The 26,081-nt window shown below is 39.8% G+C and overlaps 1 protein-coding gene across 3 annotated transcripts; it reads left to right on the top strand.

Moving 5' to 3' along the window:
• Window positions 1-1,531: 1,531 nt before the first annotated feature.
• LOC108146743 (bumetanide-sensitive sodium-(potassium)-chloride cotransporter) lies at window positions 1,532-25,494 on the top strand. 3 transcript variants are annotated; one of them, XM_017272866.2, is made up of 19 exons: window positions 1,532-2,320; window positions 13,124-13,643; window positions 16,628-16,807; window positions 17,322-17,436; window positions 18,956-19,214; window positions 19,302-19,555; window positions 19,615-19,729; window positions 19,785-19,927; window positions 20,080-20,245; window positions 20,325-20,467; window positions 20,527-20,636; window positions 20,985-21,120; window positions 21,181-21,991; window positions 22,150-22,209; window positions 22,686-22,733; window positions 23,312-23,409; window positions 23,467-23,696; window positions 24,355-24,590; window positions 24,914-25,494. In XM_017272866.2, the coding sequence occupies exons 2-19, from the start codon at window positions 13,366-13,368 to the stop codon at window positions 25,156-25,158; spliced, it is 3,627 nt and encodes a 1,208-aa protein (XP_017128355.1). In that variant the 5' UTR covers window positions 1,532-2,320; window positions 13,124-13,365; the 3' UTR covers window positions 25,159-25,494. The 3 variants fall into 3 exon arrangements, with proteins under 3 accessions (XP_017128355.1, XP_017128356.1, XP_017128357.1); XM_017272867.2 differs by lacking the exon at window positions 22,686-22,733; XM_017272868.2 differs by lacking the exons at window positions 22,150-22,209; window positions 22,686-22,733.
• Window positions 25,495-26,081: the final 587 nt, after the last annotated feature.

The following is a 26,081-nucleotide window of genomic DNA, read 5'->3' as shown; positions in this document are numbered from 1 at the left end:
AATGAACTGCATAAATGTATAGCTTCAAAGCTAATTGCATTGTTATCATTGACTCCTTGAGAATTAATCATCGGTGATTTAAAAAGGTGTTTGATTTGGAAATAAAATAGTACAAATTATTAAAATAACATCTCAAAAAATAAACCATGCATGTTAACTTTATTCAAACTTCACTGGTTGAATGAGTTTTTCTTTACAAAATCAATAAAGTGGGCCAATGATTTTGTTTGATAAGGCACCAAGGTTTCACAGAGTTACATTTGCCCACTTTGATGGTTGTAGGCCAAATTTCTGGTATTTATATATGAATGCAGGTATCCGGAGTCGCTCCTTATCGTTGATAAAAACATTCGAAAAGCTAGATAAGCAAGCTCCCATTTATTGGAGGCCCTCGATATCACTGTGCTCGCCAGTTAATGAAACCCATTGGCCTCTGTTGGCGATCAACCTCCAAATATTTGCATAGCATGCACTTGACAAAGAAACCGGTTTTGATTGCTCCGAATCCCTCTTGGGATTCCCCAATTGTCATCCAGAAAAATATTTGCCCCTTTCTCTGTCGTCCAAGCGAAGGTATGTAAAAATGTCGCATAGCGATATCTGTCTCTTGTATTTGCCAACAGCTGGTAAATATTTGGAATTAGTCGTGGTGAAAAAACAACTGTCAAGTTTGCAAAATTACTTTTTAAGAATTCCTTATTAAAAGCTGTTAAAAATGGATTTCTCAAATGCTTATTTGAAAAAATTTGTATATCCATCTGATTTGATTTTTAAAATTTGTAAAGTGGAGTTTTTTAATTAAAAAAAACCAAGTAAAGATAACCTTTGGATTTCGAATTTTTAATCTGAAAAATATAAAATTCTTAATTGGTAAAGTTTAAATAATTAAAAAAGAAACAAGTCGAGCCTTGGCAGTAAATAAATATATATAAAATTGTGGTATAAATATTTCCAAATGTTCACATTACCTTCTATATTATTTAAATCATATTTTCTGGGCTTTATTATTATGAATGTCTTCTTTAGAGAAAAACCTGACTGTCTGATTGATTCACGAGTATAAATATTTTCTTAAAGTGATTAACTCGAATTTTTATCGCTCGAAGTGTATCTAAATGCATAGACTCAGTAACAAAGTTCTGGTTACAGCGCTACCTGAGTCATATTGTAACCCATTCAGTTTGCAGTCACGAAGGTATTTCAGTAACGTATACATTATGACACGATACAACAAACATTTGTAAGGGTGCAAAAGCCACCACCAAGTTTCAGAACTCAAGAATTGCAGATATCCCACAGATACTATTATACCAAACTCGGCGAACTCCGTTTGCGCGTGTGTGAAGTGGAATTTTTGTGCCGCTTGTTTGGGCAACTTGGGTTCGATTCGATCTCGCTATATACTATATACTATATAGGTCGTTATGCTGTCATTTGGTGCCTCAGCATTTGTTTGTTCGCCGCATTCGGCGGCGGCGAATTCGTTCGTTCGTCGCCGTCGCTTTTGATATTTTGTGGCGATCGCGGCGCTAGTTGGCCTCAGTCATTCGTCGACTCTCTGCACGTGCGTTTGGGTTAGCTATATAGCTCATAGCTCACAGCTCCTCATCGGAATAGGGAATCGAAGATCGGGAAGTGGGAATCGCAGGTCTGCCACGTTTGTGCGCCCAAAAAACATCCATCGATCGAAGAAGTAAACACTGCGTTATTTTCGGTGCTGGATATTTATTTTCGAAACAGGCCCCTCTAGGCAAGTGCTCAAGAGTGCAAGATACAAAAGTATACGCGTATCCGAGAGATACAAATGTATCTGCCCCACCTAGGAAACAATCCATACCCATCCTAGGCTGCTCATCCTACTGGAACACTATTAATTAGCTCGAAAAAAAGCGTTTTGCAGTGCGAGAAAGCGGAACATTTAATGAAAATGCAAATGCAATTGCTTGTGTTTAAATTCCATTGAAGTGCCCTTCTGTACAAACCAATTTGTTGTGACGGTGCAAAAGTACTTTTGGGGAATTTTAAGTGGGTCTTGCGACTCGTATTGGAATTCACCCGAATCTCAAGTACTTACCATACAGTTCCGCCACTGCTGATAATAAAATAATTACTTGTATGCCCAACCACAAGTGAGCTACGTTTTCATTTTCGTTTTCGTTTTCCGATTTCGAATTTCGCTGGCGCGGGTAAATATTTACCAAAGAGTACAAGAAAGTGTACAGTGAAAAGTTCGTAAATTACCGGCAATTTGGCACACACATGTAGAAGCAGAACAAATTTATTAATTACCTGCCAGTTGGATATTAATTTTTGAGTTTCGGTGAGTTTGCAAAGCAGCAAAAATACACGTTTAATTTTATTCACCTTCTGGTTTCGGCTTTTTGGCCAGCTGTGTTGCCTTTGTTTATCTCCCTGTTTGCGCAAACGTGGGTTTTTTTGTCTATGCGGCCTGCAGTAATTTAATAAACCTCACCTCCTCCGCGACCGCATTCAATTTAATTATGAAAGCTTTTAAACAAAAGTCTTCGTATACCCTCTATTCCGATTGTCTCCCCTTTTGTGTATAAAATATCTTAGGACGATATTCACTCTGGTCAGCAGTCTTATCAAACCGCTTTTCCAAGTTTTTCTTCCCGCGAAACGCACATTAACGTATTTTTTAGCATCTCTGTCAGTCTGTCAGTAATTGCCTTGCACTTGAACTTGAAAGCCATTTACCAGTTTTCCGGGTCCGGTCTCGTCTATCTTTGGCAAGTGCTCTCGTTCATCTCCACGTATTTGTGACACTAAATAGGGTAATAAATCATCGGTGCAGTCGTCTATCTTTTCGAAATTCTATAACGACAATCTTGAAGACGCTGTAATAGAATCATCCAGCTTGGATTGCGGTCAGTTGTCATTTATTGCGAAGCATTCCTATATATCTGGCACTAGAGTTCGTTATTTAATAGCTTACAACTATTTTGTTTTTATATATTTTTCCATGCCACTTAGTATACAAATATACACTTTAAGTCCTCTTCGAATTACGAAAATTTGGATTTTGTTTTTCATATTTCATTAATTTACTTTAAGATATGCAAGAAGTACAATTTTTAAATTTAATTTGTGTACTTTAAAGCCTATTAAAACTTGAAGTACTTATATAAAATGTATACAACATTTTCCAGAAATAAATGTTGGTTTTCTTTCAAGTACCTTTTCAAAACGGCTTAAAAGTTTTTAAGGGGAAAACCAATAACAAGTGCATTTGAAAGTGCATATCAAATTGTGTTAAAAAATGTTTAAAATTAAACAAAAATGAAGAACTCCTGAAATTTGATATTTTTTTGGACAAACTTAGCATATGGGAAAAATACAATCCCATCTGGCAACAGAAATCCTGCATATACCTTTTCTATCTTCTTAAAATTTGGAATCCATGGGAATTTCTTTGTTTTAAGGATTTTAAAAAACACCAAATATCTTTATATTGATAATTAACAAATATTAAATGCATTTTCACACCAGAAAATGCATATTTTTTCAATATTGAAAATTAAACAAAATTAAAGACCTACTGAAACTGGATATTTGGTATTAAATATTTATCTTAAAGTGTAAAGCAAACACTCGCAGAGTAGATTTCATAACTTTTGAACCTGCGCAAACAAAAGGAAAAGCCGAACAGCATGAAATGCAGCTGCATATGTGGTACGAAATAGCGCCTGGCAACAGAAATCCTGGTCCTGGGGTTGCAGTCCTGCCACCCCGAATGGCGAACCCCGAGCCCCGAACCCTGAACCCTAGTGATCGACATTTGTTATGGGGTTGCATTTGAAGGTCGTGGCCTATATAAGCCACACGGCAATGCATCCGAGTGTGTGTGAATATAAAACTGAACTGGATTCCGCGGGGCTCAGCTGGTCGCTGTCGGAGCCCATAAAGGCGAACTGGCGAACGGAATAGAACACATGCCCCGATTAACTTGTCCATTTGCCAAGCCATTGACACAGCCCGACTAATGGAAATGCAACTCAAATTGTCACTGCTCCTCTTAATGGTTGTCGACTGGTGCTGCTAGATGTGGGTGCGGCGGGGGTCGCTGGATTTGCGGCTCAACTGGCGCTAAAGCTGGCTGATCCAAGAGCTTTGACTGTCAGCCACAGACAGTGGGCACACCGCCCCCCCTGCCCATTCCCTAGCAAATGAAAAACGCGGGGAAAGCAAGACAACGAACCGGAGATCACAACAGAACAGAACGCAACGCAATGGTGAACAAATAACAAATAAACTAATAAATCATTGACCTTGCGAACCTTGACGAAGCGAGTGACTGCACGGGTTAGACTTAGACTGTCGACCAAAAAGTGCACGGATGTCATTTGATGGTGACTAGACGGTGATACACTAAAAATAATATGTTATTTCTGAACTAAATACAAAAAATATTTGCAAAAATCGGAACATATTTATATATTGAAATTTGTTTTAAAAAGAGTTTTTCAAAAAATACAAATAAATAGCCATTTAGTTCTTAACCTATAACTAAGCTAAAACATTTTAAATATTTTTAGTGCTTTAATTGAAGTATACCATTTAAATTTAAAAAAAATAGATTCAAGCAGTTCGAAGTATTTATAAACTAAACCAAATGCCCAAAAAGCACATGATCAAAGCTGTATGTATCAGAAAATTATGAGCACTCGGGAAAATATATATGGCTTCTAAGATTAATAGAAAACAATAAAATTTTTGGTATTAAGAAATACAATATAAACTAGTAAATGTACCCTGTAAAATTTATTAAGATTCTTCACTCATAAAAACTTATAAGCTGATAGCATATCCTATAGTATCGAAATCTGTCAAATATGTAGGATGACCATTAACATTTCTGTAAGTGCATTGAGAAATTGCAGGCCACGGCGGAAATGGGAATGGAAATGTGAATGTGAATGGGCCACTGGATCGAGAATAAGAATGAGAATGGACTCACATGAGTGGCCGGGGTACGGCTGGAAATTATGCAAAGCGCAGCGTCAAGTCACGAAAATACCGAGTAGCGGTGCAGTCGCCACGGCGTTGACAATTTTCACCTTTTCGCCTTTTGTCTTTGCACGACGACGTTTAATCAAGATTTATGGCAATTGACTGAGCGATTCCTGCCGAGATATATGTGATATAGCGATTGCGTGGGCGTGTGTCGGACGTCCAGCGGAATTCTTTTGCGTAAGAAATGCGCTAATCAAAGTGAGGTGACGTCTGCCCGCGGAATCCGCAAATTGAAAACGCGTATAATTGAAATTAGAAGCCGTGCCCTTTCAAGCCAGAAATACCCAGTGTGCATTAGCATTAAATAATTTGGAGATTGTGGCCAGTTGGCTTTGATGTCGGCTGATGGTCAGTAAATGGGTTAGAGTTACCCGCCCCATCCCAAAAATTCAAATTCTAGCCCAGAGACTGGGAAACAAACGTTTTGGCCAGAACAGAACAGAATACCATGGCCAATTGGGCAGGTAAACGGCTTTCGGTTCTCCGCTTTGCTTTGGCATTCTTATTGGTTTTTTAGGGCCACAAACTTGAATCTTCACATGTCTGTTGGGTTCGTATTTATCATATTTTGCTCTGTTCCCACTTATATACTTATATATACATACACTGATAACAAAATGGAATAGTAAAAATAAATATCTGACTATTGAGTTCAAAATTGTAAACTTAATATTTAAATTAAATATTAATTTCAAGTTTTAAATACAATGCGTATTAAATTACATGATTAAATGTCAAATACTTTAATTAATGTTGAAGGTATTAGATTTAAAATAGTTCCTAATTGATAAAAATACAATTTACTTGGATATTATTAGTTATCAGCTATTAAAATCAATTACGAAAATAGTCAAATTATAAATATTAACATATTTTAATATTTTTTTCTTTTTTAAAATAACTAAAAAAAATTAAAAGGTACAATTTTTAAATTGATTACAAAGTATTTGAATTTACTACGTTATTTTTACCAGTCTATTTATCTAGAACCATGGTAGATAGGTGTGTGCTGAATAGTGTGTTTGAAATCTGACTGAATCATCCTGACGCCGGTTGTAACAATGCGTGCAATGACCTGTGAAATTATGTGGATTATATGAACTTATCCCTCCCCCGTTTCTCTCATTTCTCTGGGATTCCCCGAAGGCTCAACCTAAGCTTTCCTGGAACTCCTCGTATTCTCACGCCTGTGTGAATGTTATTTTAAAGCTGAGTTGCGTTTAAAATACTGAGAGCGCACCCGTCTGCCAACAATCAATATATTAGTGCGCTTATTTACTTACTAATGTTTACCGTTTTCGATTTGCATAGCAAACCTGAAATATAGATCGAGTTTGGCTTGCCCGCCAAGTTGCTGATTAGACGGCTTAGAATTTGCTAATTGACAGCCAAAGTCATGTTGGCCAGGGATTAACTATACTATCCAATCAATATAAATTGGGAGAACGTGCAAATGACCTGCTGCGATTTTGTGCCTTAACGAATAAGTTCTCCTTTCGGGTCAAGTTTGCAATTGCCAAAGGTTTTAGTTGGGCTTATTTAGTGCTGTAATTTTCTTTGTAAATCACACATTTTGCTAATTTGTTCTTAATTAAATTACAACTCGAAGGAAAACTATTTTCAGGCTAGTACATATGGACTTAAACCAGACCTAAACCAATCATACATTCAGTACGTGCTTAAACCCAAAAGCATGCCATCGCAAAATGAAAAAGAATGACAAAATGCTAACAAGCATTCTTTGCAGTTTTTAACGAATGAACATGCTTTTGTCGATATTCCACTGGGTGTCATGTGATCCATTTGGCTACTGGGAAATGCTGGAAATTGATACGACTTAAAGGCTGTCACTGGCACATGCCACATGACCCATATCCACTTTTATTGCACACTTAGCCAGAGTCATTAAGCTGCGGTTAAGGCGACAATATTCATATGTGTCGCCGCGCTGCTTTACGATCTAGCTCTACCATTTCGCCTAGGTCTGTAGCTTAGCGGCAGGTGCTTACTTTAATAAGCTGCTGGCAAACAAACTGAGCAATCAGCACGATTTTGGACCGCCATCTCGAATCGTCAAAATTCTCTAGTTCAAACCACTTACCCAATTCAAAATATGGGTTTTCAAGTGCAGGAAATAGGTCAAATATATTCATCACCCTTTTTTTTGCTTTACAAATTTGTATAAATTATTAAAAATTTTCTCAAATTAATTTGAATTTTTGAGGCAACTTATCGTTTGCGTAAAAATGATTGCTGCATTTTAAGATTTGCTTAAAATTTGAAATGGTTTAAAACTTGTAAATAATTATAGCAAAAACAAATTGTCTCTTGAACTGTAACAAATATACTTACTAACGAATTTTAAGTGTACAAAGTTACATTTATAAATACATTAATACATCTTGATTTAAAGCACTTTTTTCAAAAAAGAAATGGAAGAAATCTTAAAGTAGCAATCTCAAACGAAATTGATTTCCTTGAACCGATTTTAGTTTCTCGGATTTCAGAGGAACTCAATTCGTGTAGTTTTGTTGATTCTCGAAATCAATCAATACAATCAGGCCTTGTTAAAGCTTTCCTTTTTTGCGAATCACAAAAAGTGTTCATCAAGAGTCTTTATTTCGCTCAAAGTAATTTTTCTTTCCTGCGCACACATACTCGTATAGAGGTATGAATATCCCCGACCCGTGGCAATTGCAATATATTTTTATTAGCCTTTCTTTCGATTCGGCTGCTTTTGTTTTCCCCGCCTGGCGTGTGATTTGTCCCGTGTTTGCTCTTGCGTCTGTGGGCCTTTGCACTTAATTTATGCCGCCACAAATGAAGCGGAATATAAACAGTGGACTCATTCGGGGGCCGCCTCCCATCTTTGGGCTCCAAAGTCAGCTGGGTACTTACCAAATGGCATGATATTTCCATTTCCGAGTCGTAAATACTTGCTGGCTCCACGCTCTTTACGACTTTAAATCATAAAAAGTCGTCGCCTGCTCCCTTGGACCCTCTGAACCCTCAGAACTTCAGATCCCGAACCCACTTACAAGTACCGTCCGGCCCTAGGGCTTCTGTTTGCGGCATAAAAGCCCGCCAAATATTATTTATGGTTATTTTCATTTGAAATTTATAACCGAAAAACCATATGATATAAATAAGCAAGTGTGTCGCACAACGGGCAGCTTTTCCTGGTCCCCGGATCCGTATTTTCATATTGGGAGAGGTCAATCCCCGGCGTCACACAACTAAATTCGTTTCATTGTTTCACGCTTTTCTCGAGCAGAGAAACTTATGGCGGAACACTTGACTGCTTTCATTGTTCTATTTATTTATAGCATTTCACTTGCCACTTGTTGTTTACCTATTTTCTTGAACGCAACATGAATGTGGCTTGAATTCAGTGAGAGGAACAACTTATTCGAGTGGTCTTGTTCAAGTGGGAGTTATTCGTCTGATTAGGAACTTCAAACTGCTTTCGCAGTTTTCAGGTGAAAAAGATTGAAGCTTATTGATAAGGTTTCATATAAAAACATTTACATTTATTGCATTGCATTCCAAAGTTTTCGTCTTCAAAAGTAAATTCCTGTTACTGTGTTCAAAGAGTTTATGTCTTTTAGTCCAAGCCTTTTTCCTGAAACTGATAAACTGCAACTTTCTTTAGTTAATTGAAAACAAAACTGTAACAAGAATTTATCTATGTTCGACAAGTAAATCAATCAGATATTTCCCAGTAAACCAAACGTTCAAACGCATTTGTGATTTACCTTAGGCAAACAAATCTTGCTATGTGGATAACATGTAGCTAAGTTTTGTGTTGACTTTCCAAATACACTCAATTCTGAATAACTATCAAATTAGTCTGTTTTAATGACAAACGAATTTTGATGGAATTCGGTCAAGCTTAAAAGGTGCACGCTATTAAAATTAAACCATAAATGGCATCTTCATTGCTATAAAATGATTCAGTCGCAACTAAAGTATGCACCTGACCAAAAAAGCAGCTCAATGAATATTTAAATTCTGTGGCGTATTATGGCCAACTATTTGGCAATAAAATTTAATGTTTGATAAGCTGATTCTTTAATAGAATGTTTTTAAAGGATACTTTATTTTCATAAATTCTGAATTAACTACACAAAGTGTGTTTTCGATGTGAACGCTCTGCAGTGCTTCATGTGAAAGGTGCTTTATTTACTTAAACGAATCTGTGGCCTTCCTTTTGAAAGGATTTATGTCGACATATAGTATACAGTGTATGCCGAAGAAGATACTTTTTCCCAGAGAAGACATTAAATTGTGCGCGGATAGCAGGACAGAACTTGTGGGCGGAATGAGAAATGTTGCGTCATTTCTCAGGACTGACAACATGGACGTTAACACTTTAATGCCTGTCAGTCGCATAGCTCCTTAATCGCTTAAGCGGTTGACGCGCGGGCGAATTCCCGGCAACCCTTTGGGACGACATGAAATGTGGGCCAAAAGAATTAGCCCGATTGCCAAAATGACTTCCATTCTTGTTTATTACCAAACAGTGCTTGCATTTTTTGGCTTAAAACGAACATCCGTCCTTTGGGTCCTTATGTCCATATGTCCATTTGTCCATGGCATACTCCTGGTATCCTGCCTGCCCCAGATGTTTAGCATTTTTCTCCCATTTTCCCTACTCGTCTGCTTAGTTTTTCTTGCCGTCTAGTAGCTAGTTTATTTTGGCCATTTTCGGTGGGCGTACAATAATGTAATGCGGATCAGCACGCTTGACTTGCGCAACTTCTGCTGTGTGCTTTTGACACTTTGTTGCTCCGGCTTTTCCGCTTTTCCCCCCAGCTTTCAGTTTTCAGCTTTCAGTTTTTTTTTGGGGTGGTCCTGGTTTGTTAATCCGCTTTGATGCCCATCCGTGAGATACACACATATAGTATGTTTGGCCTGGCCCGGTGACCTCCTGTCATCCACTGATGGACGGATATACTACCGTCATCAGTCAGTCAGCTGGGTGGCCGAAAGTTTTTCGTTTTCTGTGTTTTGTGCGTGCCACATCACTGATTGCCGATTGGGATAGATTGTATCGAGCATGGGGCATAAAAACGATTGATATCAATATCGGGCAATGGCGAATACAAGTAACACGTGACTGGCGATGACCTGTCATTAGGTCCTTCTTAGTTGCTGACGACGAGGCAGTGCTTTATGGCCATCGCTTTTTGCTGCTTCGAGCATCTTGTAATTGAGGTCGTGCAATAAAATTCTTGGCCACTTGCAATTTAATGACCTCATACCGTGTGTATTTTTCTCTTGTAAATTATGCTCGCTTTTATTTTGTTCTTTTCTCTCGTCTACCAAGTTTAATCCTAGATGGTTGCAACTTTTTAGCTGATGCCGGCAAAGAGTTGAAAACTCCGCGGGTGGAGCTTCAACATCCTTTTGAATTGGGTTTGAACTGGGGCTAGGACCATTAAATCTAAGCATTTAATTCGGTCTTATAGCCTTGGGCGTAGAACAAGCTTTATATGCAATTGTTGCCAAATACCACCGACGTTGTAAAAATCGTATTTTATGGTGGCAATTGAATGGCGAATGGGCGTGGAATTGAGTAATGAAAGCAATGCGGGTACCGCTTCAAATAAAATTTCCAGCGAGCGGCAACCACAGTGGCAATCACAACTGGGTCCCCAATGTCGCTGACATTGTCAACAATTATTACTCTGATACGTTTTTTACTGCACCCAACGTGCTTCCCTTTTTTAGCTGGCTTTTGAGCAATGACTTGCTAAATGCTTCTCCCAACCCCCCAAATGGCCAATTAATCAGAGATGTGGTCATAAATCAGGCAAATTTTGGTTCTAACTTGAATACATGGAAAAAATCATAAACTGTTTCATATTTAACCATCTCATGGTGAAGGAAAGAGGATAGAAATCAAGAATAATATAGTGTAATATATACGAACAGGTCATAAGTCATTCAAACTCTAACTACAATATAACGAAATTCGTAATTAAAAAAAAATCTTTTTGCAAAATTATGTATGTTACTTTTGTGCTTATAAACAGTCTGTTTACTTTTAAAAATACTACCTTTTCTGTTTTGAGGACTAAGTTTATTTGATATCTCATTCGCTTTAAAAATGTAAACATTTTTCTTTTAAATTCTTGTTTTTCCAAATATACAATTTTTTAATACGTTTAACATTTTGTAACAATTTTATATTTCACCAAATATCTTATTAGTTTTTTCTCCCATGTTAATTATGCATTTATGTTAGTCTACAACTTTTCTCACTGTGTATCACCCAGAGGACCAGGACCAATTTGCTATCTGTCGAAGGCCAGCTGACGGTTGGGAAACTTTTAGCTCAGCAGCTTTTGCGCTTTTCAGCGTACGACTGCCGGGGTGAAGGGTCAACCAGGCCATTGTGTCCCACGCTGATAAGCCGATCCAGAAGTTTCGCTGCACCTGCCCAGGATGCCTGTCAACTGTCATCTGACATCTGTTGGCCTGGAATTGGGATTGGGAACGGGTTCATTGAATTAAAATCTTAATTGCTGCAATAAATTCGTGCAAATTCTGCGCTGCCCAGCTGAGCAAAGTTCCCACAATTTGTGTAAAAATGTCGTAATTGGCGTAATTAGCCAGCGTTTTGCAATCTCTTTCTCGCAGTTTATCTCGGTCTCTTTCCGTTCATCTGTTTGGGTTTCCTATTATGCTATTGGGCGTTTTGTTATGCTAATTGTCCGTCTTTTTTGTGCCTTTCGCACTTGTCGCTCTCAACTTGACCTATAAACGGCACATGCAGAGCTGGCTGTCATGGAAAACTGTGACTGTGACTAATTGACGACCGTATACGCAACTTCTTTGTCACATCCGTTTCCGCATTCGTTTTGCTTTTCCGTCACCCTTTCTCCATTTTCCATTGTCCATATTCCATTTTCCATTTCTCATTTCCCCATGGGGGCAGGTGTGCCAGGGATTCCCATGAAACATTCATCCACCTGGCAACCACATCAGCCGACTAATCATGATTAATTTGCATCAATTTGAATTTGGGCTATTTTTAGTCAAGCGGCACTCGTTGCATTGTGCCGCCTTAATCGTTTCGAGTAGAGGTAGAGGTCTTTTATTACCTCACGGGAATGCCAGCGCGGCTTTCTCGGATTTCAACACTTGACACTCGTGTCACTCAAATGGACAAAAATTGATATATGACATGGAGCCAGCCAATCGAATCGCAATTTCTATATTGATGAACTTTGAAATCACTAAGAAGAACACGATATATCACCAGAAAAGGGGTGGCCTTAAATTCAATTTCATAGTCAGACAAGATTTTCCTTTCAAAGCTTAAATTTGATATAGTAGTTCAATATAATGTTGTTTTTGCCATTCTAAAGTTCTTCTTGCATTTTACGGGCCTAATTAAAATTCACCCTAATTGACTCCCAGTTGATGTGAGTAACATATTTAGTTACATGACTAATTACCACATAAAACAAATGATATTTGCAAATTACTTACAACTGACACTTAATTCAATGCCTAGTGATTTACACAACAATTATGAAGGCAAATTAAATTCAGTATCAGGAGTTGCCGTTTTAAATTTCATTACGAAAATAATTGATTTGTGTTAAATCCTAAATTTTTTGTTTGTGTGCGTTTCTAAGCGAATACCTCTGGGTCAGGATATTCAAACCTCGATGTGGAAAAATAAACATTCAGCTGTTTTCACTAAATGACCATCCGAAGGGTTGTGGGAATCTCGCCATCTGGCCAAGGCAGACGAACAAACTTCAGACAACTTGGGGATACAAGCTTACTGTTGTGCTTTCTTTGTCTGCGACAACAAGAAAATGTTTTCATTTTAGTGTCCTCAGAACGAAAAAAAGGACCCGCAGACAGGAATTACAAAACTACGTTTAATTGTGTATGCATGGGTCGGCAGACGACACACAAAACTTCCAATGCATAATCGAGTGTGTTTTCATAAGGAAAAAAACCTTTTCGTCATCGGCACACTCACTGATTCAGCGAATTCGGATCTTTTTGATGGGATTTCAGTTCAACTTGATTTATGGGACTATTTTTTTTTCTCCTCTTTTTGCAGATAGCATTAAGCGCTGAGCGAGTGCCACTTTAACCGCCAGCAACCAATGTCCTGATTTTACTTTGCCCAAGAACCGACGGAGGGATACCTATATACACAATTAGCCACATTGGATGGGTCGTCGGAATAGGCTTCCAAAAGTTTTGTCCCGCACACGGAAACCGCAGAGGAAGTTCTAGACAACATCTTCCCGGGGCGAGGAGCCCGAAATACAACCGGCGAACAAACAAACACAGGCCCAGATGTCGGACACAATCTCCTTCGAGTTGGGCTCGGCAGCCGACCGACCCCCCAATAGGTTTCAAGTGAACCCGGTCAACGGCAACAGTCGCAAGACACAAAGTTCGGGTTCGGATGGCCCAGAATCAGGATCGGAGGTAGTAGCAGGAACAGGAGGAGCAGGAGAGGATGGGCCCCATGAAGTCTACCGTCGCCTTACGAACGCCGAGGGCGAGCTACTCGAGGACGACACATTCGATGCCACACAAATGCTCAACCAACACCAGCCCAGGCAGCAGAGGTGAGTCGAACGGGTCAGGGATCAGGGGCTAGGGTTCAAACGGCATGGACCTATACACTTAGAAACATCAGGGTGTTGCTGATAAATCGAATATTTTAGTATGAAACAAACACAAACCCTTATTTTTAATATATATGAAAGATTATATTATAAATATTATTTATTGCACTTGTTAATTCTATATATACTACTTAAAGACTTAGAATATTTGTATTTATTTGAAGCATATTTCTGAGTACTATACCTCCATCCTTTTTTTTCTTTTCCAATTTTAGCAGGTTTAAAAGTTAAGATGCAAACAAAGGGTTTGTAAAATTCCTCTGGTAAAACTAGCACCTTAATTTGTAGTTTGTATCCTTTAAAATGGTTTTCTAAATTTGTATGTATTTCCCATTAAAATGGTTTTCATAAAGCTCATTGCATTATGGATTTTCTACTACTACTTCTTTTTTCCTTGCCAACTCGATAAAGGTGTTGGATACTAAAAAAAGAAATAATTTATTTAGTTGGACTTACACATTAAGCTATTATACATTTTCAACCTTCTCACAAATGTGACTTTATATAACATAATTTAATAAGTATTAAGTAGTTACCCCATTTTTCTCTAAGTTTAGTCAGGGCCTAGAACGGGTGCGGTTTTTAGGATCTCGTGCTAGCCGACCTTTTCCTTTGTGTATTGTGGCGGAGAATGTAAATTTTTTGAATATTTCATTTTCTGGTAATTGTTTAGTGTTTCATCAAACAAGGATTGCTTTTGTCGCCTCCTGTATTTTGTCCTCGCTTAATTATGGCGTTAACATTCCGCCCATCTTCCATCTGGTCACAAAGCACGCCGTGCCAAAGACAACACGGAATGCCTGAAAGCGTCTCGAGAATTACCGCTCCGGCAGAATGGGCCTTCGAATGAATTACCGCATTAGCAGGGCTCGAACTTGAATATCACTTGGCCAGAAAATGGGCAAAAATGCAGATGAAATTGATGTGAGAGCCCATGTAAACTGGGCTGTGGAGTGCCAACATGCCAGCAGCTCAACGAGTTGCCAGTTAATCATTCACGCCACATTTGCTGCAAATGCAATTTTCAGTCCATCGGCTTGTAGTGCAATCATTCAAAATTGATTAAACCCTGTTGAATTCCGTGGGCCCGTGGGCCCCTGGGCCCGTGGGCCGTGAAGCCAAGCCAACAATCGGAACATTCGCATCTATCAAATAGCCAAGGTTGGCCGACCTGAGGCAGGTTCAACACTCGCCTATGCAAAGTTCAACACTCGCCTGCGAAAATCAAACAATGACACCAATCACAGACCATAGTAATAACCATCACTTACGCTTGTGTTCCCAATTGCCAGTGGACAGCCAATTTGCATAGTCCTGGAAATGTCGACGGGGAATTGACAGACATCCTTTGTCTCATTTTGCCAACTATAAAATGTTCGTTTCGATATGTCGCCGTTACATTATGGCCATGTCTGCCCAAGTACCATTCAAGTTATGATAATGAGGCTTATGAAAATATTATAGCCCCGTTTATTTCTCCAGCCAAGTAGGAAACATTCTGGCAAGAGGAGACTGCGAAGCCAAGGCAACGGAATTTCGATTACGAGGCAAGCGGTTACGTATAAAAACTCAGTTTAATCGGCTCAAATTGGCAGTGAGTTCCTGCATAAATTAATGATAAGCTTACTTAAGGGTCTTAAGGCCTTGAGTTTTAAGCGACTTCCTTCGCCTCTCCAGATTGATAATTAATTCCTGAATTTTCCTCGGCTTTCCCCCCACCGTTGCCCCACAAATTAAATCAATCTCATTGACATACAATCGACTGGATCATCATTATGAGTGCGATTCACGTTCACGGCTGCCAAGCAATGCGAAGAGCCGAGCAGACAAGCCACCCATAAATTGCTCCACTGACAACGGAGCACATATCATATAAATATCTTGAGGCCATTGAGCAAAGTCGTTTGGTAAATTGGAAGGAGCAGTCAGCGTTTCTAGCACGACTGCAGGATACTTTTTCATTTACCACTTTGGTATACCTTTTTCACTATGAATTTTATACGACAAAGGGAACTTTTTTAATGGTTAAATGGTTTAATAAGCCGATTAAGCCGCTTAGGTGCAAAAAATGTATTTTAAATATACATAATTAAAGCATGAGATCTGGTGAAGCAGTTAATTTATGTTTTGTGAACTTATTACTCATACGCAGTGTTGCCTTTTAGCAATGTTTTTCAGGCTTACATTAATACTACATTCTAGAATATTTTTGTAATTTGTTTTCAAATTACCATTTTAATCCGACTTATTTATTGCTTCATTTTGTGGTTAATTATTAATATTTTGCTTTTGCAGCTAACAAGGTACTGTTTAAATGGGTCACTAATAATTAATACCTGAAAATAAAATTTTGAACAAATTTAAAAATGTTCTCATTAAAGTTTATGAACCATTTAGCTTGTTGTTGCGTGGAATAATGGGTTTTCGAAGTCCTCTCGATTAGCGGGTGCAACCAGCAAGGTGTCAGGGTGTCAGAATGTCAGGATGTCAGACGCTCGCTCATGCAACACATTATCGACTAGAAACGGGGGAATGCCGGTTGAACGGCCTTCTAGGCGCGTGGGCGTGTCCTCGGGCCGTCTGCTCTGTGGCAGACTGGCAGGAATCATCTGGGACACCGACACAATGGGCGGCAATCAGAAAGTGCAAGTTTGCGTTCCAGGGCTAGAGCTAACTAAATCGAAATAAATTCAATTGGATTTCGTTGAACTGAATTGGTCGATAATGAAACTTATTGGCTGCGGATTTAAAATTGAATCCTTGTTCACTGGGCGTTTCAAGTCGTTGATTGGCCTTTTAAATGTAATCCGAAACAAATCTTTTTATTCAATTTCCAATTAAAGTGGCACCAATCGGCCATAGGGAGAGACAGTGTGACTTAAAAATAAATAGCCTGATAGCATGTCTTTGTTTTCCCTTCGCAGGCAATCCATCAAAAGCAGTTTCCGCGACAAAGATAAACCTTCGCGGTTCAAGGACCTGCAGACGACGACCCGCTTCCAGGTGGACCCGCAAAATGAGGAGTCGGACGAGTCGAACGATTCGCAGGAGGAGCGCGAGCTGCTGGACAACGAGTACGACACAAAATATGGTAAAAGTTTCCGGTCAGTTTGCATTGCTCCCACCCTTTTTACACAGAGAAAAAGCTAATAATACTAATTGCAAAAAATATATTTTATTTCTATAGAAATAATTATTTAACTTATGTGGTTTTATTTATAATCAATATTTGGAGTTAACAATAATTCGACACAATTTAAAATATAGTTTTAAAGTAGTAACAGAAATAGAAAAAAACTTACAACGGTCGAAATTCATAGTGTTTTGAAACAATTTATAAACCTGTTTAAAAGTATGCATACATAAAACGATGTTATTTTTGATACAGCATACTTTTTGACATATTTATAAGAGATTTAAAAATATTAGGGACTTCTGTAGCACTCTACAATTGTATATTTTAATATAGTAAATTAGTTTATTAAAATTAACTTTCCTCATTCCCTAATTGCCTTTACTTTTATACCTTAATTTAAAGTTTTTGTTCGATACTTTTCTCTGTGTATCCGCTGCTTCGCTGTCGAATCTGCCAAATTAAACTCCCACGCTGTTCCACAGGCATTTTACGCGAGAGGCGTTACCACGTTTGGATAATTATCGTAACATGATGTCCATTCAGGCCGCCTACCGTCCAACGCTCGACGAGCTGCACAATGCCACGCTGACGGGCAAGGTAAGTCTTTCAAACCGCTGGGGATTCGGTAGACTAAATGAAAATTAACGCCTGGGTCATAAACACTACCGAGAACCCTAAAAGGCCACAAATTACATTTTCTCTGGACCCATAAAGTGGCATTCACATGCCTTACGCGCTCGGTGTCGCAGTAAAAGTCAAATTTAAATTTACTCTTCGACGTCTCCGCCAAATTCCAAAAAAATTCAATACCCTTAACCCATGAAGTGACCCGGACCCGGCAGTGTCACTAGCTCGGCGGCAAGTGTCACCCCGGCTCAGAAAGAAAGAAAGCCATTTGCAGGCACATGAGCGTGACTGCGAATGTTTGCCAGGAGTTAAAATAGGCGGTCGTTGGCACTGCAGGCTTTCAAATCCCTTGGAAATTACTTGTCAACTGCAATACTTGCGGTTGGGGTGCACACTTTACGTTAATTTATTCCCAAAATAGGAGAACTTCGGCAGACTTAACCGATTAAATTGGACTGCGGAGCTGTTAAATCTGACAAGTCCATTGACTTTTCATTTGACTTCTAAGCCCTGGTTATGATTCATTTCGAAAAGTTTTCTATACCAAAGACACTGTGCAGTGCCACCAATTGGTCCTAATTGATTTCCACACTTTTCAGACTAATTGCCGATGTTTTCGTCTCACAATTGGCTGAGCAAACGACTGTCAATAAGAGGAAAAATAAATTGCTTTTGGCTGCATACGAAGGTCCATTGAGAAATTGATGCATTGCACAATGTTATTGCACAGACAGACATATACTAGTAATCCATGAGGCAATCACTTTTTATATTAGCTGGCATCCAGATAACATGCCGTCCAATCCAAGACTTGATTCTACTAATTTACTACAACGGAGCTCTCTCAATGTCATTTGAACATCTTGTAATAATAAGCAATTAAGAAGGGGTCTCGTTAAAAGTGCAAAGTTCACAAGTTCAATTGGCGCAGCGGGTGTTGCGGTTTCGGGGGCGTATGATTAATCTATTAATAATGTTCACTGCGGGAGTGCGCCGGCTTGCCAGAATTCCTGGTAGCTGAAGTCATCCATTTCCGAGGGAGATCTTTATTCGTTTGGCAAAAGAAAGGCCCTTTAAAATTCCATGTTACTCCATGACCTGAAATAACCAAGGAAAAGACAGATATTTACCCCACCTGCAGCTTAAGGTTGAGCGTCGAATCATTTATCAACACTAGACAGCTTTATTGAAATTTTCTCAAGAACCCTCTACCCTTTGTACTAAGCGCCCACTTACACTCAGAGAAAATTTTGTATTTTGTATTAGAGCATTTGGGAGATAATTTTGTCCTAATGTATTATTTTAATAGTTAAAAGGAATTTGTGACTGATTTTCACACATAATCTAATATAGCTTACAAAATTATCTTTATGATGGATTTAAATAGACGAAATATGCTAATAGAATGTGTATTATTTATGAGTAGGCATACGATAATCCCATTTGCCTGTGTAAATTTACCGAAGTTTCGTTATCTGTACGCCCGCAGAACACGCACAGCTTGACGCGCAATCAGGACCCGGAGGCGGGCATTATGAACGGGGTCCTGAAATTCGGCTGGATCAAAGGTGTGCTCGTCCGCTGCCTGCTGAACATCTGGGGCGTGATGCTGTTCCTGCGTCTCAGCTGGGTGGTGGGTCAGGCGGGCATCATCGAGGGATTCCTATTAATACTGACAACGACTGCTGTCACGACCATCACGGCCTTGTCGATGTCGGCGATAAGCACTAATGGTGTCATCAAAGGAGGTGAGTTCATAGCCACACCGCTCCCGCCCCCGCCCCTCCTTCTTTTTGCGGTCGCTTTTAAATGGCTCTAAATGGTTTTGACGATAGGTGGCACATACTACATGATATCCCGGTCTTTGGGTCCCGAGTTCGGCGGCTCCATCGGTCTGATTTTCTCGCTGGCGAATGCGGTGGCGTGTGCCATGTATGTGGTCGGCTTCTGCGAGTCCATGCTGGCCATGATGACGACCTTCGAGTGGGAAATCGTGGACGGCGGTGTTCAGGACGTGCGCATCATAGGTTGTATCACCATCCTGCTGCTGCTGATAATTGTGGTTGTCGGCATGGAATGGGAGGCAAAGGTGGGTGTGCATCCTAACGAGCAGTTATTCAGTTAATACCTTCCTTTTTGATTAATTAGGCCCAAATCGGACTACTTATCATCCTGCTGGTGGCCATTGCTGACTTTGTCATTGGCAGTTTCATTGGACCCAAAAGCGATCTGGAACTTTCCAAAGGATTCTTGGGTTACAATGGTGAGATGGGAAAATATTGAACCGTCTTGTACTAAATTGCATTATTACTTCACAGCAACTCTGTTTAAAAATAATCTATTTCCCGACTATCGTCAGGAGAAGGGTGGTGTTCAGCACGATTTTTTCTCAGTATTTGCCATTTTTTTCCCTGCGGCTACGGGCATTTTGGCTGGAGCTAATATCTCGGGAGATCTGAAGGTAGGCTTTATTTATTCTTGTTTTATTACTGGCTATGTAAATGTATAAATTCGAAATACTGAAACGCTTTCTGGTACCATTTCTTATTATTTTCATTGTTTAATTAAATTTGTTCAATAATTGAGTTTTTGATAACGAATGTATATTTTTAGGATCCTCAAAAATCCATTCCCAAGGGCACGATTCTAGCTATTGTCATCACCACCGGAACCTATTTAATCATGGTCCTGCAGTGCGGAGCCACAGTGGCTCGTGATGCCACTGGCAATTTGTCTGATGTGGTTAATGGCTCCTTCGCCTTCCTCGACTGCCAGCCGGGTAAGGTTCTTTTTTAATTACCAGCACAGCTTATTAACCTTGAAAATTAATTAAAATTTCGCCACCTATCCCCCTTTAGGCGAATGCAGTTATGGTCTGCAGAACTCCTTCCAGGTGATTGAGTTGGTTTCTGGCTTTGGTCCTCTGATTTACGCCGGTTGCTATGCTGCCACACTTTCCTCTGCACTGGCCAGTTTGGTTTCCGCACCAAAGGTTTTTCAGGTATGCGATCGATATGTTTGCATGGGGATTAAATTTATATTTAATACAATTTTTTTCAGGCTCTGTGCAAGGATGAACTGTACCCGAAGATTGTTTGGTTTGCCAAGGGTTACGGCAAGAACAATGAACCAGTTCGTGGCTATGTACTAACTTTTATCATTGCATCCGCGTAAGTAGATATTTGAATAACATTTTGATTGTTCAAGTTAAAGTTAATGGAAGAAAACAGTCAAGTTAACCATGCTACCATCATTAAATGGCGATTATCAGAAGATAACTATGTATATTTCTATAAAGTAAGAAAGAAAGAAAAACTATTCATTTAAAAAACCAAAAAACCGAGTATCACAACTATTTAAGCTAACGAAATTGTAAGAATATGTAAGCAAGAATGAATGACATCTTCACAGAACCGAGGATTTAAATTATTTTAGTAAAAGAAAAACTAATAATTTTTATTTTATTATCAAAAATAATTTAAAAATAATTAATTAATTATTTTATCCCTCTGTTTCAGCTTCATATTGATTGGAGAACTGAATCTGATTGCCCCGCTCATATCGAACTTTTTCCTCGCCGCCTACATGCTGATCAACTTCAGTACCTTCCATGCCAGTCTGGCCAAGCCAGTGGGCTGGCGACCAACCTTTAAGGTGGGCAGTTAATATTAAGTCCCTCAGATAAATGTATTAACTAAAATCGTTGTGTTGTAGTATTTCAACATGTGGCTGAGCCTGCTGGGCGCCATTCTCTGCGTGGCCGTGATGTTCCTCATCTCATGGGCCACCGCACTCATCACCTTTGTGGCGGTGCTGGCTCTGTACTTAATCGTGGCCTACCGGAAGCCGGATGTCAACTGGGGCTCCACCACGCAGGCACAGACGTACAAGAATGCCCTGATGTCGGTGCAGCAGCTGAACAATGTGGAGGAGCACGTGAAGAACTATAGGCCGCAGATTCTGGTTCTTTCCGGCCTGCCCAACACTCGACCTGTCCTCGTGGACCTGGCTTACATGCTCACCAAGAATTTATCGCTGCTCGTGTGTGGCCATGTGCTTCGGGGCTCGAGTTCCCAGAAATACAGGACCAATCTGCAGGAAAGGGCGTCCAATTGGTTTCGCAAGCATCGCGTTAAGGGCTTCTATGCCTTGGTGGATGGTGAGGACTTCGAGTCGGGCACGAGGGCCCTAATGCAGGCCACGGGAATCGGAAAGCTGAAGCCAAACATTATCCTGATGGGCTACAAGACTGACTGGCAGACGTGCGATCGCAAGGAGTTGGTGCAGTACTTCAACGTGATGCACAAGGCGCTGGACATGTACCTTTCGGTGGCCATCCTGCGAGCTCCCCAGGGTCTGGACTGTTCGCTGCTGCTGGGTTCCCAGGATGGCTGGAAGCCCTCTTCCGAAGTGCCACGCACCCTGCAGCCAAACGAGAGTTCCGGCGACTTGCAGGCCGTGGACAACAATGCCCGGAATGCTTTGGGCGGCAGCATTGACTCGCTCAGCAGGAATGTGTCTCAAGGTAAGGAACAGGAATCTTGTATGAATTCAAGGAATTAATACCACAACTTAACTATTAATCTGCTTATATCTCGCATGTCTCTCTCTGTACCCCCAAACTCGCACCTGTTTAACAACCCACCCAATTGCACCTTCTGCACCACATTTGCAATCACGTAGAGGACCGAAACCGCAACCAGCTGGTCCACAGCGAGCAGAACAGCCTGAAGATAGTCAAAAGTGAGTAGCATGCTCAGCGAAATGGTAATGGTGAAAACTAGGGTGGACCTACTGCAGAAGTGGTTCTAATTGAAATCTATGAATTCCAAACACATTAAATCAAATATAGCGATTTGAGCTTAAGTTTTTATCTTACCTATGAGACATAAATTGTTTTTTTTTTTTATAAGTATTATTTTTTATAGCGAAACTAATGAATTAAATGAACTCATTACATTATGTTGTTCAAATAATACTAGATAAACTAGACGAATTTTTTTTTTTAATTTTATTAAACAGTCTTTAATTATGTGCAAACCTTATAGTTGGTAAGTCTATCAGGAATAGCAATAGCTTTTTTTAGGAGCCCAAAAATAATCTTTAACGGAGTTTAAATTTGAACCAAGTATAGGTCCACCCTAAATTCAGACCCAAATATCCAATTTTCCGTAATTATATCGGTGTATCTTCCTGTCTTCTGGGAAATTAAACCGCAGTGCGCTTCAAGCAGAGCCTGCGGAGAATCCGCTCCTGGCCAGGTGCAGGTGAAGTTATGTTTTTGCTAAGATTGCGTGTCTTAAGATACTTGAATGGAATGTGAAGTTGTTGTAGGCTGAGTAGGTAAATATGAATGAAATACAAGCAGATGAAACTCACACCGTCACCGAATCTCGCTACCACGCATGTCAGCTGCTGCATGTTGCCTTGACTCGCAAACAAGCCATTAAGTTTCCAGAAAATTAACGACATTTAACAGCCAAACTTGGTTATTTGGAGGTTGCCACTTGGGCCTTCTGGACCTGCGAACCCGTCGGCTGTTCGACATCTGTTCGAAAATTAAATGCAATGCTGGTAAATTTGAATTTTAAATTGTGGCCGAACAATGTCCGGCCAGGAGGCTGCCGTTGATGGGGAATTGGAAATCAGACTGGCCCACATGGTCGCAGCACGTGGCCCAAGGGGTCGGTTGTTTGTTTTGAATATATATGGCATAACCGTTGGGTTGCTGCTGCACTGTTTGTTGTCTGTGCATGTTCTGAATGAAGTTGTCTCGTTGTAGCCAAGTTTTTTGTTAAGCTTATTTGTTGCTCTTGTTTAAAGTGAACTTATATTTCCCATTTAGCCTCCAGCACGAGCGACCTGTCATTCATTGCGGGCAATCAGGCGAAGGATGTATCCGGCATGCCCGATCCGTTGGACACAAAGTCTGCAAATCTTGTGGTAATTGGAAATCCATTTAATTCACCATAATTTGATTAGCTACTTTGCTTCCTTTAGAACAACTCACTGCGCAAGTCGAAGCTGAAGCATGATGACCCAGCCTCCCTGTACAAGGGTCCTGGTGGCACGGAGCTGCCCAAAGAGGTCCTTTCCGATCTCACCCTCTTCACCAGGAAGCGCAGCCACGCCGTCATCGATGTCTGGTGGCTGTATGACGACGGAGGACTCACTCTCCTGCTGCCGTACATCATCAGTACTCGGCGCACCTGGCAAACGTGCAAATTGAGGTGAGCATATCGCGAATTACCGCGAAATTGTTATTGGCTTTATCGCTTGGCTTCTGGCTAACGAGGAACTTTGTGCCAGTAATTTTCACCAAGGGAATTTCCAGCCATGTGCGCGTCCGTCGAGAGCAGATTGGCTGATTACGCCATTTCAAGGTCACATAAAGTTGGGCCACGCTTAAGGGAAATATTTTATTAAATTTTGTTTGATATCTCTCACTCCGATTTTTCATAAAATACCTTTGCGTTGCAAAAGGCTTACTTTTTTTTGCCATGCCAGCCTTAGACTTATTAACCTTGCAATTTTTATTCTTCTTAAACCGAAATTTTCTTTAAAGTAATATTTTTGCAAAATAAAAAATTAGGAAAAAATTTCAGTTGTACCGAATGTTAGTTAGTTTACAAAAATAACTAAAAACATCTCAAAATAAATCTAAAAGTAAAAAATTGCTGCATTTTAGAAAAGGAAGAATGTAGTCAATAGTTCTGTTTCAGTTAGTGGAATCAGTTTGGCATGACTGAGCATTGTGTATTTGTTTCGTGTTTTTCTCTGGAAATTCACAATTAGTTTCATGTCTTTCTTGGGAAATTCACAATTGCAGCAATCAACCTTTGTTTCGTGTAGTAAATCCAAACATTTCAAAACATTTTCCTTTCGCAGAGTTTATGCTCTTGCCAACAAAAAAGCTGAGCTGGAGTTCGAGCAACGCTCCATGGCCAGTTTGCTATCCAAGTTCCGGATCGACTACTCAGACCTGACATTAATTCCGGACATAACGAAGAAGCCGCTGGAGTCATCTACGCAGTTCTTCAACGAGCTGATCAAGGACTTTGTTGTGGCCGAAAAGGAGGGCGAGAATGGAAGCAGCAGTCGGGCGACCCTTAATGAGGATGAGGGTGAGCTTAATTTATATTCCAATCAATATTATAATATTTTAAGACTATCTAGAATTGTTTTAAATTTGAAGTTAGCTAAGAGTAGTAGTGTTTAAGATAACTTTTCCATCAAATTAATCAAACTAATTAAATTACTTCCAAATTAAAAATAGTATTTGGTATGGTAATTTTTCGTAATCAAATGCAAATTGACACGGAATTCCATCAAAACGAGTATTATTTCTTATTTATTTTTTTTACTTTGTCCGTAGACTGCTATCTGAATACAAAACCATTTTGGGTCGCAAAAAATTTATTAATTTTGCACAATTCTGCTTTTTTAGCCCTGATAACCGATGATGATATGCTGGCGGTGCAGGACAAGACGAATCGATACCTTCGCCTACGGGAGTACCTGCGCGAGCAGTCGACCAAGTCGGATCTGGTGGTGATGACGCTGCCGATGCCCCGCAAGAACATCGTCTCGGCGCCGCTCTATATGGCCTGGCTGGAGAGTCTGAGCCGGGACATGCCACCATTCCTGTTCGTGCGCGGCAACCAGACCAGCGTGCTGACCTTCTACTCGTAGGATCAGGATCAGGATCTGCAGTCCGGATGGGATCTATTGTATTCTACTTACACCTACCGACACCCACACACTCTCACCTTTATTGTTAGGCGAACGAGTATTTTATCTCTTAGAAGTACCACCCATGTACATAAATTTAGGGACACCCAACGGAACGCACAGAGGCACTTTCAGCGGCGGAGGGATCGGGAATTGTCTGATGGCCCACTACAGCTGTTTCATATTATTTAATGAGAGGGCTGCCTTTCCCGGTCCATCTCGGCGTCGTCAATATTAACATTTGTCCTAGCTATCGAGTTTAAATCATATTTAAATACAGTGCAAATAATTTTTAAAGTCTCTTATTTATTTCGGTTTATACGGAGCTTGAGAGGTCCTACAAACAAGCTTTACCAATCATCTTAAATCAGGAAACATTTTCTTATATTCTATTGAAGCATTTAAAAAAAATCATGTTAGACCAATTTAAGACCAATTTTGAAAAGCCCCCTTGTTATATCGTAATCCATCAAATTATCGTCAAACATTTTCTGCCCTGTCAATTTAAGTGACTGTCTACTTCAATTTTAAACAGAGTAGGGTTCGCCTTCGAACATAAAACTAGTTGCAACATGTTCGAGTTGGTTGGTGTTGGAACGCAAAAACTGTAAGTGGGATTAGAGGTAAGTTAAGGACTTGAGCTGAATAAAATCTATCTTAAACATTTGTTTTATTTATATATTTGTTAATTATCAAAGAATTCCTTTGGTACGCAGTTATTTTTGAAAGGACCTTATTTTTAATTTAGATTTTAGTAGCTAAGCAACTACAGGACCTTGTGGACCTTATCAAATGTGTCAATTAGCTTTGCAAAACGTGGGGGTGCTATAAAATAATTTTTTTTTTTTGCAACAGTGTATATGATTTGTCTCCTTCTTTGAGCC

Source organism: Drosophila elegans, unplaced genomic scaffold (assembly GCF_018152505.1).
Source record: "Drosophila elegans isolate 14027-0461.03 unplaced genomic scaffold, ASM1815250v1 contig_208, whole genome shotgun sequence".
Taxonomy (NCBI): domain Eukaryota; kingdom Metazoa; phylum Arthropoda; class Insecta; order Diptera; family Drosophilidae; genus Drosophila; species Drosophila elegans.
The sequence above is the reverse complement of the archived record's forward strand: the minus strand, read 5'-3'. Positions and strand labels throughout refer to the sequence as shown.

Bases quoted from the DNA above. Each gene is read 5' to 3' on its own strand.
- LOC108146743 (XM_017272866.2), top strand. From the start codon at position 13,366: ATGTCGGACACAATCTCCTTCGAGTTGGGCTCGGCAGCCGACCGACCC. The intron at 19,215-19,301 runs GTGAGTTCATAG...TTTTGACGATAG, and splicing joins TAATGGTGTCATCAAAGGAG to GTGGCACATACTACATGATA. The intron at 19,556-19,614 runs GTGGGTGTGCAT...TTGATTAATTAG, and splicing joins GCATGGAATGGGAGGCAAAG to GCCCAAATCGGACTACTTAT.